This window comes from Abrus precatorius, unplaced genomic scaffold (assembly GCF_003935025.1).
Source record: "Abrus precatorius isolate BTA unplaced genomic scaffold, Abrus_2018 Scaffold9, whole genome shotgun sequence".
Taxonomy (NCBI): domain Eukaryota; kingdom Viridiplantae; phylum Streptophyta; class Magnoliopsida; order Fabales; family Fabaceae; genus Abrus; species Abrus precatorius.
In genome coordinates this window covers 31,832,062-31,845,969 of record NW_020874439.1, presented here as the reverse complement: position 1 = coordinate 31,845,969, position 13,908 = coordinate 31,832,062, and the positions used below count along the sequence as shown (strand labels likewise).

General features: G+C 29.9%; 1 protein-coding gene across 1 annotated transcript; it reads left to right on the top strand.

Moving 5' to 3' along the window:
* Window positions 1–10,763: 10,763 nt before the first annotated feature.
* LOC113851228 (disease resistance protein At4g27190-like) lies at window positions 10,764–13,630 on the top strand. Its single transcript, XM_027481700.1, has 2 exons — window positions 10,764–13,383; window positions 13,536–13,630. Exons 1-2 carry the CDS (start codon window positions 10,764–10,766, stop codon window positions 13,628–13,630), a joined length of 2,715 nt encoding a protein of 904 aa, XP_027337501.1.
* The last annotated feature ends 278 nt before the right edge of the window (window positions 13,631–13,908 follow it).

The window sequence follows — 13,908 nt, the reverse complement described above, 5'->3', positions numbered from 1 at the left end:
ATCCATGATCACCAAAGTGCCCATTTCCTCCCAAAATTCAACAACGGTAAGGTTAGGCTTCCTATATACCCATTTTTCTTTTCAGTCAAAAGTACTTACACCTACGTATATGTATAGATTATTCCTTACTCGACTCTATCCTACTCTCCTTTTCCACTAGATTCCTACTCAGAGGAGGTAAAATTAGGAGGGAGTCCTGCTTGAGAAGCAGTCCTCTTCCTTCCGATAGCAGAAGAGGTGTTTGCACAGTGAGAAGAATCAGGAGAGTCTGAAGAACTAGAGGAAGACGAAGAGGAAGTGGATGAGATAGAGATAGGTCTTGCTAAAAGTGTGTCAACTAAACTAGTTCGTTCAACAGGTGGTAAATATGGTATAGAAGGACGTAAAGGTCTAAGAAAACCTGGGGGTAATACCGGGGGTGATAATACAAGAACAGGAGGTGGGGTAGGGGGTCTCACAAATTGTACATCTGGAGGAAATGGAAAAGTAAGTCTCATGGGTACTCGGATGGGGATAGGGTAAGCTCGTGGGCCTGGGCCATTTCTATCTAACAAAAAGGTAACAGAGCCAGTGTGGGTGAATCGTTGTTGCTCCCAGTCGTGCACCCATGTTCCCTCAGGATCTTATTTGATCGAGACGCTGAATTGGTACGGTGGTCGAGCCATCAATGTTCTCACCTAATAAACATATTCACACACAACACACATAGCAATAAAAGGGTGAGACAATTTAATTCAATCTCCAACAGCAAAAGACATATAAGGGTTTCAATCACACAATTAATTATCAACACCCATAATCTACCAAGCAAATGCATATGCCATGAATGAGAAGTGATGCAAGTCCATTATTATAACTTAGTACATTTTGACACATGCATGTGGGCCCAAAACCATCAATATGTTTCTTTTACTCAGGGAAGGATCAGGAGTTTCACTGTTACTTATCTGCCAACTTTGTTCATCTCATAATACAGTAACAGCTCTACTAATACAAGAATCTCTCGGGACCAATCAGGATAGTAAAGTTTTGCAGTGAGAGTCTACAGCACAAGATGGCGAGCCTTGGCCACTGTCAGATTCAATCACACGTCACTATCCCCAAGACTACCCTGGAGCCGCCCCTAGATTTCTTATACTTCCCTGTCCACTCATCACACTATCACATGTTCATGATGCATGTCTTCACTCCTAATTAATGTAATTAGAGAAAAATTAATTAGAGAAAAACTTTAATTTTTCTTTTCTGTTAAGTACAATCCTTAACTTTTTCTTTTCTCAATAAAATTCGACAGAGTCTCCTCTGTAAATCAGATATTCCAAAATTTTCTTCTTCCTGTAAAACAACCAGAAAAAATCCAGAATACTTCTAATTCATTAAATTCCACCTCCATCATCTCAAAATCCATGGAAATCGTATCTTCCCCTCTTTCTTTAAATATGTTTTTATGCTTAAAAATTTAAAACTTAATCATTTTAAAAATAATTCAAGCCTTCCAAATATCCAATACTACTTTCTCAGTAATATAATTTATTTATTTATTTTTATTAAATCTATTTTCAAAAGAAGTCAAAAGATACTTGTACTATATATAAAATACATAATTATATATATATATACCTTAAAAACATATTTTCTTCTTTCCAACAAGTCTTAATGGACATTTAGATTATATCAATCTATATGCTCACACCACATGAAACTATATTACTTCCAATCTTTACTATTATATGGCATTCCTACCAACAAGAATATCTACACATGCACATAATGAGAATTCAACCAATTATAAAGAAATATTTCAATACAGCACTTCAACCATAAATCATTCCATTACATTAATTTAAATACACAAAAGACCTTACATATAAGGGAGAGTCCTTGTTCAATCAATTTCCTGGTCTAAAGCAACCTTTCACACATGTCAAGTGCTATAACAAAATCTTCTAAAAATTATGGGATAGCTCTAAAACAACCCAAATTCATTTTATTTGATTAGAACAATAGAGAATCATTCCCTTATGGTTCTTAATGCCACCTATTGAAATAAAATTATCCCACCCCTTACCTTACGGATATTCTTTGATGAAGATATGGATGAATTTTTTCTGATTCTTTAGAAAACTCGAACAATCCAATCTTCGAAACGATCAACCTAATCAATTAATCATGCCTAAACATAATTAATACTAAGGAGATGCTAATTTTATACTCTTATATGTATATGTAAAAATTGAAATTTTCTAACTTTTGCTATAAAAGTCTGATTAACACAAAATTAGTTTCTATGATCTAACTAATATAAAAGAATAAAATGGAATTGAAAAACACTCACTTCACCTTCTCTAAAACTACATGACAGCCAACCCTTGTGAGGGTTTAGTGCTTTTTAATCACATTTTTGAAAAACTAATTATGTAAACAATATAAGCCATGCATAGTCTACATATAGTACAAAAGAAAGTAAGTTTAAAAACCAATAATTTTGAAGTAAAGTAAGACCCATTTTTACTGTTCATGACAGCCAAAAATAGAAAAAATTTAAAATTTTAATCGGATGAAATGATAATTAACAACTAATTAAGCTTAATTAAGGATATATATTAAAAACATACCTTAAAACAAGCTTAAATGAGTGGAAGAAAATGAAAATGGCATAAGAGAGAAGAAGGGGTTATGGACTTGGAGAAGAAGAAGATTTACGTAAGAAATGGTCAATTTAGTCAAATATATAAAGAAATAATAATATAATAATCAATTATTTTACTATTTTAATGTAATTAAATAAAATAATTATGAATAAAACTCAAAAATAAAAATAATTTATGCCAAACAATTAAAATAATTATAACATAATTTTTGACATCAATATCTCTTTGGTTATCACTTAAAAAGAAAAAGAAAAGGAAAAAAAAAAATCACACAGTTCCTGTGAACACATAAAACAGTATTTACCAAAAATTCAAAAATAAGCAATAATTACCAAAATAATTATTTTTACACTCCAAATATTATTTCTAATTAAAATATAAATTTTTATTATTTAAAATAATTCTTTTAGATTAAAAATGCTATTTTTATCCTCATAGAACAATTTTAACCGGTATAAACGAGCATTTTTATTTTTTTTATTTTTATTTTTATTTTTATTTTTTTTCAAAAATTGAAGAATTATAATCTAAATTATAACTATATTAACAAATTAACTGTTTAGGAAAAACGAGGATGTTACAAATATGACAGAGATACTTATTTAAATTAGTTTTTGAACCACACCTTTTTATTAGAATGTGTGCTTTTTATTTAAGAATTAATTTTGTAATGATAAAACAAACACTGCCATAGTCTTCTTAGCACAAGAAGAAACTAATGGCTCAAGTCTATTGCTTTTGCATTCATGAATCTTTTCTTATCGAAGAAAATTAAGGTTATGTTAAGAGGAGGAAAAAGGGACGGACAAGACTAATATATTTTTTATAATATAAATTTATACTAATCGATTTTTTTTTTTATAAAAAATTGTCTCTCCCCTTCCTTCCCAATAAAACAACTCCTAAGCATATCCAAAGAAGAACCTATATGTTATTGCTTATACAATAAAATCTTGCACATCCAAACTTAACATACGACATAACTTATTTATTGTTATATAGGTTCCGTTAGTGTTGTTTACTCACCAAAATTGGAGTTTTTTTAGTAAAATATTTACATAGAATGTGCAATTTATTGATAAAACTCTATTTTTGATCAGTAAATAACTTCAGAAACATGTAAGTCACTGCACCTTTTTATCCCTTAATATATAGTAACGAATATGGTGATGTTGATTACATAAATATTAAAAGACTTCATATATGATGACATCGTTTGTTTATTTGAGTTGTGTAGGAACATAGTGATGGAAAAATAGCTAAACCATAGGTTTTACATGGCAAAGGAGTTTCAGATTCTAAGCCCTCTCTTGCAATGACTGCTCCTGTAGCATCCAAGTCTCTTTTAGTGTCATTTGAAGGTATTTTCATTGCTTTTTTATTTTTTTTCTAATTTTATATTTTTTGAGATCTCAAGATGCTTAATTATTAATTAGTCTTTATTTCAACCATTCTCAAATTGTAGATGACTCAAGTTTTGCTTCTCTTGTGAAAAGGGAACTTGACCAACTGGTCTCCAACAAGCATTTGAGTTCTGAGAACATGTCTTTGTTGATTGATTTCCTTGTAAAGCACCCTCGTGTTTGTTTAAGGGACAACACACTCAGTAATAGATACAAAGGTTATGCCTATAGTTGTCTTGCTGAGCTGTTGAAATTCCTCCAAACCCATAGTCTATTGGATGTGTTAGGAGCAAGTCACTCTGATTTTGTGGAGTTAATGAAAGATGTGCGTAGATTTGGTTTTGATAAGGATTGGTTGGATAGTGTTGAAAGACGTGCCTTGTTTCCTGGTTTACAAGCGTCACAAGACGCATTGCAGAAGTTGATGGAATCAAAGCGTAGTTTGACACAACATTTGGAAGATCTTAAGCATCAGTTGGAGGAGAGTATGATAGAACAGGAGGCACAAGTTTTACAAGTTAGAACTGCTTTGAGTTCTCCTCTTGGCTATTAGACTCTGTTGCCCTGTATTTCTATGTTGCTTAATTTTGCATTGAAGCTTTCTATCAAACTCTGCTTTTTGTTTATGTTCAATTTTTTAAAGCTAAGTGTCACTGAAATGATTAGACTATTTACTTTGTATTTTAGATATAAATATAACCCGCACTGTATGCACCTATTTAAGAAGCGAAACAATTTTTATTACCAGTTTAAACCATTTACGTAGTTTTGTTCTGTGTTTAAATATTTAGATATAAAATAGTAACATTTAGGTATGGAGCTTTCAGTTGTTGGAAGAAGAAGAGTTTTTGCAGATTCATTTTTAATCTTTAAAATAAAAATATCTTAAATATTTCTTAACTATAGTTGCATTTAAATATACTGAGATGTTTTGTCTTAAAAGATTAGTGGATAATATTAATATTTATAACTAAAAATAGAATTAGAGTGTATTATCTTATAAAAAGTTATTGAATAGATAAGTTAATTGATACTTTCTTTTTTTTTATACTTATAAATTAGTCCATTTAGTTGACATTTATATTTTAATTTTTATATTAGTGTATTTTTTTTACGTTATGGTCATTCTCATCTAACATCATTAATATTTTTTTTAACAGCAAGGATTAATCTAAAAATATTTATTCATGTAAAGATCAAATTAAAAAAAGTGTATCAAGTATAGAAACTAAATTTATAATTTTTTAATTTATATTTTATTATATTATATTTTAACTGTGCCGTACATTAAAATTAATATATTTTATAAAAATTAATTTGACGGTTTTTGATATAAATTATTGAATTTTAATCAAGTTGAATTTAATCAAGTTGATATAAATTAATTTTATTTTTGTTAACTACCAATAAGGTAGTATTTTTTTAATATTTTTAATTATTATTATAATTATAAAATTTTAAATGTATATCCAAGAACTAACAATAGAAACATACATAGTAAATTTTTCTTTATTCTACTTGTAGTAAGTTCTTACACTTGATTCATCTGTTGGTATAATCATAATTTAAGTGTATTGAGTTATTATTAATTTTTATAATTATCAGAGATAGATTTTATCGGTGATTTATTGACTCATTTATTAAAATAGGGAATAAATTTAGGAGTCACATTATAAGTATTTTTAGTATGATTTTTAATTAAAACTAGATTTCACATTAATAATATATACCAATTATATTTTGTAAATTATTGAAATGAAACTTTGAATTTTGACTGAATAAAAGTATTAAAAACACTTGCACTATTACATTTATGATTTAACCTTAAAGCAATCAATTGATGTGGGAGCTTTTTAAAGAAAGACCAAGACTTGCAAATCAAATTGAATATAGATAAAGATCAAGACTTGAAATAGTTAAATTTGGACAGTTGGAAAGTTAGTGGTGGAGTAATTAAAAAGATATCAATGGATTCATTAAAAATAAAGTGAGACCAGATTCATTTTTTAAAAGTTAATCAGATAAAGATCAGCAAAAAACAATGATTTAATTTTAAAAATAGAAAATTTTAATTAATATAAGCGAAATTTAACAAACAAAGTGCACAATAGACCAAAAGAAAAATAGACAGCATTGAACTTGAAATCGAAAGTTGGCTAAGCAGCGGTTTTACTTGCAGAATGTTGCAGTCTTTCAGTTGTGGAACTTTAACTACTACACTGAACATTATCTCATTCTCTTGTTGCTGCTTCACATTAGAGAAAATGGAATAAATATTTCAGACTTCAGTTACCTTTTGTTCTGTTTAACTTTTTCATTTTTCCTATCTCTGTTCCATTTGTTTATGATGTGTCCTATCTTGATTTGAGATGACCAAGAATTTAAAGCATGAGATTAGTGCTGGAATCAGAGACCAAAGAGTTCAACAAGTACATCTCTCTACCAATTACATATTCATGTGTATCCAATCTAGCTATAGGTTGTTGTTAGTGTTGAGATCTAATAAATCTATTAGGAATATGGATATGGTTAAAAACTACTTTTTATAAATTTCGTGTAAATGTCTTTCTATGAACTTGCTTAACGAAAACAAATTAAGTTTGATTTCTTAATAGTCTAGAAAAAAAACTGAAAAAAAAGAGTGTAAAGGAATTTTTACTTGTTAATGAACAACTTGCAAATGAATGGATTAATTAATGGATCAGTGCGGGAGTAGTTAAAAAGAAAATAAAATAACAAAGACCAAAGACCAAGACTTGCAAAGTTCCAAGCTGCATATTATTCTTTCAATATATATCACACTTTGCTTATTGCTTTCTAAAATCAAATAATTAGAGACCAAGACTTTAACGTTTGTAGGTGGAAATAGTTTAAATAATTAGAGAAAATTTAATCTTATTGCTTGTCACTTTAGTCTAAATTTTGTATAATTTCATTTATTAAAGTTAATTATGTCTTTAATTTTTAAAATTAAATAAATTTAGTGTTTCGTCAAAATTTCTTATTCAAATCACTCAATTTTTATTCTCTACTTTAAATGCTCACAAATTGAATTTGGAATACAAGGTTGCAGAACAATTTCGTATTCAGAGGCTCAGTGTTTACACACTTCATGTCATCAATGGGATGTGAAAGGATAATTCAATTGGAACTCTTATCTGAGGAAGATGCATGGACCTTGTTCAAAAAGCATGCTAATATGAGTGATATTTCCTCTAAACGTTTGTTGGATAAGGGACGTGATATTACCAAAGAATGCAAAGGGTTACCCGTTGCAATAGCAGCATTGCTAGCAGTTTAAAAGGTGAACAAAGTTTGGAAGAGTGGAAATCAACTTTAAAATATTTGCAGAAGTCTGTGCCAATGCATGGTGTTGATGAAAATTTGGTTGAAGTTTATAAATTTGAGGTATAGTTATGTTAATTTGAAGAATGAAGAAGCCAAGAAACTATTCCTCTTATGTTTGACAAAATTGACTTGTAAAGACAGAAACAGTTTAAAGAAAGCACTAATAATTAAATAATTAAATATGTACCAAAAATGCACAACAGCGTGAACCCAATGGCCATTACAAAAGAAAAGAAAAGCATGTGCCCACAACAAATTCCACACTGATAAGTGCATAATTCAAATATACTAGTATTATATAAAAAGTGAGGCCACACCTTTAATGTTTTAAGAGGTGAATAGTGGATCAAAATGTTTGAGCAAAGTGATCAAAATTGATGCTCAAAGTCCCCAAAATGGGGTAAGAAGAATTATATAGTGGCCTTTTGTTCTGCTAATTTCCATTTTCCATCATAGATATACCTATATGCAATGCCCATACTTATATCATCTTTATGTTTGTTCTCAGAATTTGATTATATGCAGCGGAAAAAGAAGATGGCTTTGTTTCACGCAGAAGAGAAGCAATGAAAACGCATATGAAACAAATGACTGCACAATTTATTTGCTTTCCTTGTTTTCTGAATCCACATACTAAGGTTCTGCTTGCTACTTTGGCTTGTGATTTTTCATCATCTTCTGTTCCAAATTTATATGGCTCAAAAAAGAATTAATTGATTATTGCTTGTTCATTATTGATCATATGCATGATCATTTGAGTTCAGATGCAAGAAAGAAAAGGTGAATGTATAATATGAAGGAAGATAAATGTGTTGAGATGCAAGGAGATGAAGGACAGTGCATAATATGAAACAGGGGAAATACCATACTTCAAACCTTTGGCAACGATTCTTGCTGATATTTTCTTGACTATATAAGTGCATAATTCAAATATCAAGGTAAGTGTATTTCTAGAATACAAACCCTTTGCTCTGTGATTGTGATTGATGCTTGTTTGTGATTCAATTGCATTATCTACTTTATTTTCTGGTTCTCAGATGAATAATAACTAAGTATAAGATGTATTTCTTATAACTTCAACATGATTCAAATAAATTGATTACTAGATAACTTGGAAATTATTCAGCTTAAATTTTCACTTGGCCAAATTTATTATGTGAGTGAGTTGTAATATGTTGTCTACTATAATAATTATGAGACAAAGATTCAAACTTTGTTTGTGTCTTGTAAAATATTCATGCCTTTTCTTTTATTTCTCTTCTATTGACAGAGTCTTTATCGTTAAATTCTTATTACTTGTTATATATTTTCTGCATTACTGTTGACACTTAATTGAAATGGAAAGAAAAGTAAGTGATTTTTGCTTGTTAATTAATATTAACAAAAGTTTTCTTAAATTAGCTGGTATTGCAGGGAAAGAAGATACATGTGATTTACATAGAACAGAGTGTTGAGATGATAGAGATGAATGACTGTGGATAATTTCAACCGGGAGAAACAGCATAAGGCAAATACTTTTGCCAAAAATCATAGGTTATTGGTTTCTTGAATAAAAGTGCATAACTCAAATATCAAAGTAAGTGTATTTCTTGTAACTTCAATTTTTAATTCTTCACCATCTTCTGATACAAATCTCTATTCATCAAAGTTGCTTTTTTTTCCCTCGGTTTTATTAGTATTACTCTCAACCCATAATTTTAAAATTAGTAAGGTTTTATTCAAAAAATTATTTATTACACTTTTATAATTTTAAAATAATGAAAATTATAAGGATTGATATGAAGGTTTTTTTGTTATAATTTTTTGTTGGCGGGTATTTTGCTCAATTGCATTATCTTTTTTTTTTTTTTTTGTTTCCAGTCGAATAGAAATTGAGAGTATATATCTAATTTTTTTTTTAAATATCTAAATTTTTTATTTTATTTAAATATTTATAATTGATCCAATAAGATTTATTAAGTACTTGATAAAAAAAAAAGTCGTGTAATTTCATTTCGATACCAAATAATTGTTTTCCACCAAACTTGATTTGCTTTTCATTTTGAAAGGAATTGGTATTGATTAATTCTTTTGGTACTTAAAAACTTAATAAGTTTCATGTAGGTATATAATATATGGTAAATATTCAACATCTGAATATTGTTTTTGACATATTAAACATTTTGAATTTGAATTCACACACAATTTCAAATATCATACTCTCATAAGTATATATTTTTAAATGTTTAAAATTTGATATAACTTTTTATTAAACGTTTTCTTAACACAAGAAAATTAAATATATTATTAATTCACCGATTGTATTGAAGATATCATGTTATTTTATTTTTGAAGTGCAGCACCTTATTTTTCATAATTTTATACTTATATATTTAAGTGATCGTGAAATTTATTATTATTATTTTTAAAAAAAATTGGCTATCTGTATATAATCACGTGACTAAATTTTATTATGTCACTCTCGTAATTATTTGCTTTCTTATCATCTGTCACATTAGGTATCGAACTTCATCAAATAACATAATTAATAATTTTTAATCTAATTATTAAATTTAAAAATTTTATAAGTAATAAGTTTAAATTCACAAAATAAAAAATTTAATCAACAAATCATCAACTTTCTTTGTTTTAACATATGATATATCATTTAAAATAGAAACAAGTGTTTACTATTAAATTGTATTTTTACGATTATAAAAAAGTTACTAAAAAAACCAGTTTAGAAATTTTAATAAAAATATAGTTTTTTTATACTTTTTCTCATTTTGTTTTATTATGTGTTTTAATTTGTATTATATTTTAATTTTAGAAACAATTTTTTTTAAAAATAATCAAACTGTTTTTAATAATTAGTTTTTTCCTTTTAGTTTCTTGTTTTGTTACCATTACAATATTTTCTTTTTCTCTATCTTTTAGTTTTATGAACTTTCATTTATATATTATTAATATAGCCTTTATTAAATTTTATACTTTATTTTTTACTTGAACATATTCTATATTTCATTAATATAAAATAATTATTCTTTCATTTTTATTTTTTTTATAAAGGTACTAATCTTATGCAATAGTGATAATTTCTTGCTCACATATTTACATGGTACATAAGATTGCCATCACTTTATAGTTTATATGGCAAAAATCACCACCTCATAGTTAGTCATAAAGGTTCCATAATATTATTGTATAAAATACGGCTTTTTATAAGCATGTCATCTTTAACCATATTTTTTCCATCAAATTATATAATATTTCTAATTTTTTTATGTAAATGTTTATTTTTATAATATTTCTAGGAAATTGTGACAATTATGTTAACTAAGGTAAAACATTTATTAACTTTCCTCCGTTGAATCTGATTTAGATGGAAGAAATTGGAGCTAAGTTGTCGAAATCAATTTTCGATAGATTGATGAACTGCGCTATAGCAGAATTACGTTACGTATGCTGCTTTTCGGACATTGTTGAAGACATGGAAAAGGAAAAGAAAGCTTGGGAAGAAAGTGTGAAAGAGGAAATAAGAAAGGGAAACAATATTCGAACAAATGTCACTTCTTGGCTAAAAGAAACAGAGGGACTCATTAAAGACACTCAGATTAAAAAGACGTGTTTTTTTGGATGGTGTCCAAATTGCAAATGGAGATATAGTAAGGGAAAGCAACTGGCAAAGAAGAAGAAGGAAACTGAAAGACTCTTGAAAAGTGGGAATGTTGGAATTTCCCCTCATCTTCCAGGTGTTGAGTATCATTCTTCTCAATATTACGTTTATTTTGACAGCAGAAAGCCGGAAATCAAAGAACTTTTGGATGCACTGAAAGATGACAACAACTTCACAGTTGGATTGCAAGGGATGGGGGGCGCAGGTAAAACAACTTTGGCAATAAAAGTGGCTAAGGAACTTAGGCAGTTGCAACAATTTCATCATCATGTCATATATACCACAGTGTCATATACTCCTGATATAAGAAGGATTCAAGATGACATTGCTGCACCCTTAGGATTGGATATCAAGGATAAAAGTGAATCAGAGAGACGCGGGCTCCTTTGGAGTCGATTAACCGGTGATGACAAAATTCTTTTGATATTGGATGATGTGTGGAATCCTATCAATTTTGATGAAATTGGGATTCCAAGGGAAGACAATCACAAGGGTTGTAGAATCTTTTTAATCACACGTGAAATGCGCGTTTGCCAATCAATGGGATGCGAAAAGACAATTCAATTGGGGGTGTTATCTGAGGAAGATGCATGGACCTTGTTCAAAAAGCATGCTAATTTAAGTGATAGTTCCTCTAAACGTTTGTTGGATAAGGGGCGTGATATTACCAAAGAATGCAAAGGGTTACCAGTTGCAATAGCACCCATTGCTAGCAGTTTAAGAGATCAAGAAAGTGTGGAAGTGTGGAATTCAACTTTAAAATCCTTGCAGAAAGGTGTTGGTGGAGATTCGGTTGATACTTGTTTAAGGCGTAGTTATGATAATTTGAAGGATGATGAGGCCAAGAAACTATTCCGCTTATGTTCTATGTTCCCAGAAGATGAAGAACTTTCAGATGAAATTTTAACAAGATTTTGCATTGGAGTGCGCCTTTTTGGGGAAGTGGATAACAAATACGATGAAGCTCGAGACCAAGTAGTTACTGCCAAAATTAAACTTGTAAATTCTTGTTTATTGGTAAAAGCTGGGAAACAGAGTGTGAAAATGCATGACTTGGTTCGTGATGTGGCCTTGCGGATAGCTAATGAAGAAATTCAAGCAGTAAATGTTTCCAACAAAAATCAGAAGTTATTGCTTGAGAAGAGGAAGAATATCAAATATTTGTTATGCGAAGGGAAGAGTATGGATGTACTTTCTTGTAAGTTTGATAGCTCTAAACTTGAGATTCTGAATGTCTACATGGATGAAGATAGAGATGAAGATGATTGTGTGGAAGTTCCAAATTCATTCTTTGAAAATATGACAGAACTTCGAGTTTTGCATTTGTCATTCAAGACATGGAGACATGTTTCTCTGTCATTACCGCAGTCATTCCAATCATTGACAAATATTCGATCTCTACTCCTTGAAAGCTTACTCCTAGAAGACTTCTCTGTTCTGAAAAACTTACAAAATCTTGAGACTTTGGATTTGGTTGGGTTTTATATGGATGAATTACCACGTGAAATTGCAAAACTGGAGAAACTTAGAGTCTTGAGGTTAAGACGTGGTGTTGTTAAAAATTTGAATTCAATTAAAGTGATTGAACGGTGCTCATCACTTGAAGAATTGTACATTGTTGTTAGCTATCGTAGAGTGATTGATACTGCGGCAATGCATGAGAAAATAACCTTTCCTGCATTCCAAAGGTACATTATGAAAGACAATCGTATAGTGATGGATGAATCGTTGTCAAAATGTGTGGCCTGGACGAAGATTGATGCTATTTTCTCAGAAGTGACATTCAAGCATTTGGTGCAAACATCCGAACTTCTTCATCTACGAGAAATCGAGGGGGAATGGAGAAATCTCATACCTGATATTGTTACCATGGATAGAGGTATGAATGACCTAATCGAGCTTTATTTATCAGAGAGTCCACAATTGCGGTGTCTCATTGACACTACACGTATTGATTCTCATAGACGAAGTTTCTTCTCCAAGTTGATTGAGCTACGACTTAGAGCCATGGACAATTTCGAAGAACTATGCAATGGTCCCTTTCCCTTTGACTTTCTAAACAATTTGCAGGGGCTAGTAATCTCGGATTGTATAAATTTGAGAAGCATATTGTTCAAGAGCAAGCTAAACCTCTGTTATCTTAAGACCATTGATTTGTACAAATGCCCAAAATTGGTATCCCTATTTCAATTGTCAACTTGTCAAAGCCTCTTGCTTTTGGAGGAACTGTCCATACATGATTGTGAGCAACTAAAAAACATAATAGTAAGAGTAAATGAAGAATTGAAGAACGAGATTGTTGGTGGTGAGAATGATAACAAGAGTTGTGACTCATTGTTTCCAAATCTGAAAAGTCTCGATATTAGCAAGTGTCCCCAATTGGAATATATAATTCCAACTCTTTCTACTCAAGTTGTTCCATTGCTAGAAACTATCAGAACAGATGATTGTGGTGAGCTGAAATACATATTTCATCAGTACCAACACGAACATGCAAGTCATCAAGAGGCAAAGGATATCATACTTGGCTCACTGAAAGAGGTGCAGTTCTCTGGCTTGCCAAATTTCATTGATATTTTTCCAAAAATAGAATCAAATCCCAACAAATGCAATATTTCTCCTTGGATCCATATGTGTTATCCTCATAAATGTAGACACAGAGTCAGGAGTACCAAAAGTACTGCAATTCCATTGGTTTCCAATGAACCATTGCAAGATAACTCAATCTCATCGGTAACCCTCTTAACTTTCTGTGTTATCTTTTAAGTATTTTCTCTTTTGGAGAGATCGCTTGTATCTTATGTTTATAGCCTATATGCATATTAAACATCCCACCTTAAAAATTATCTTT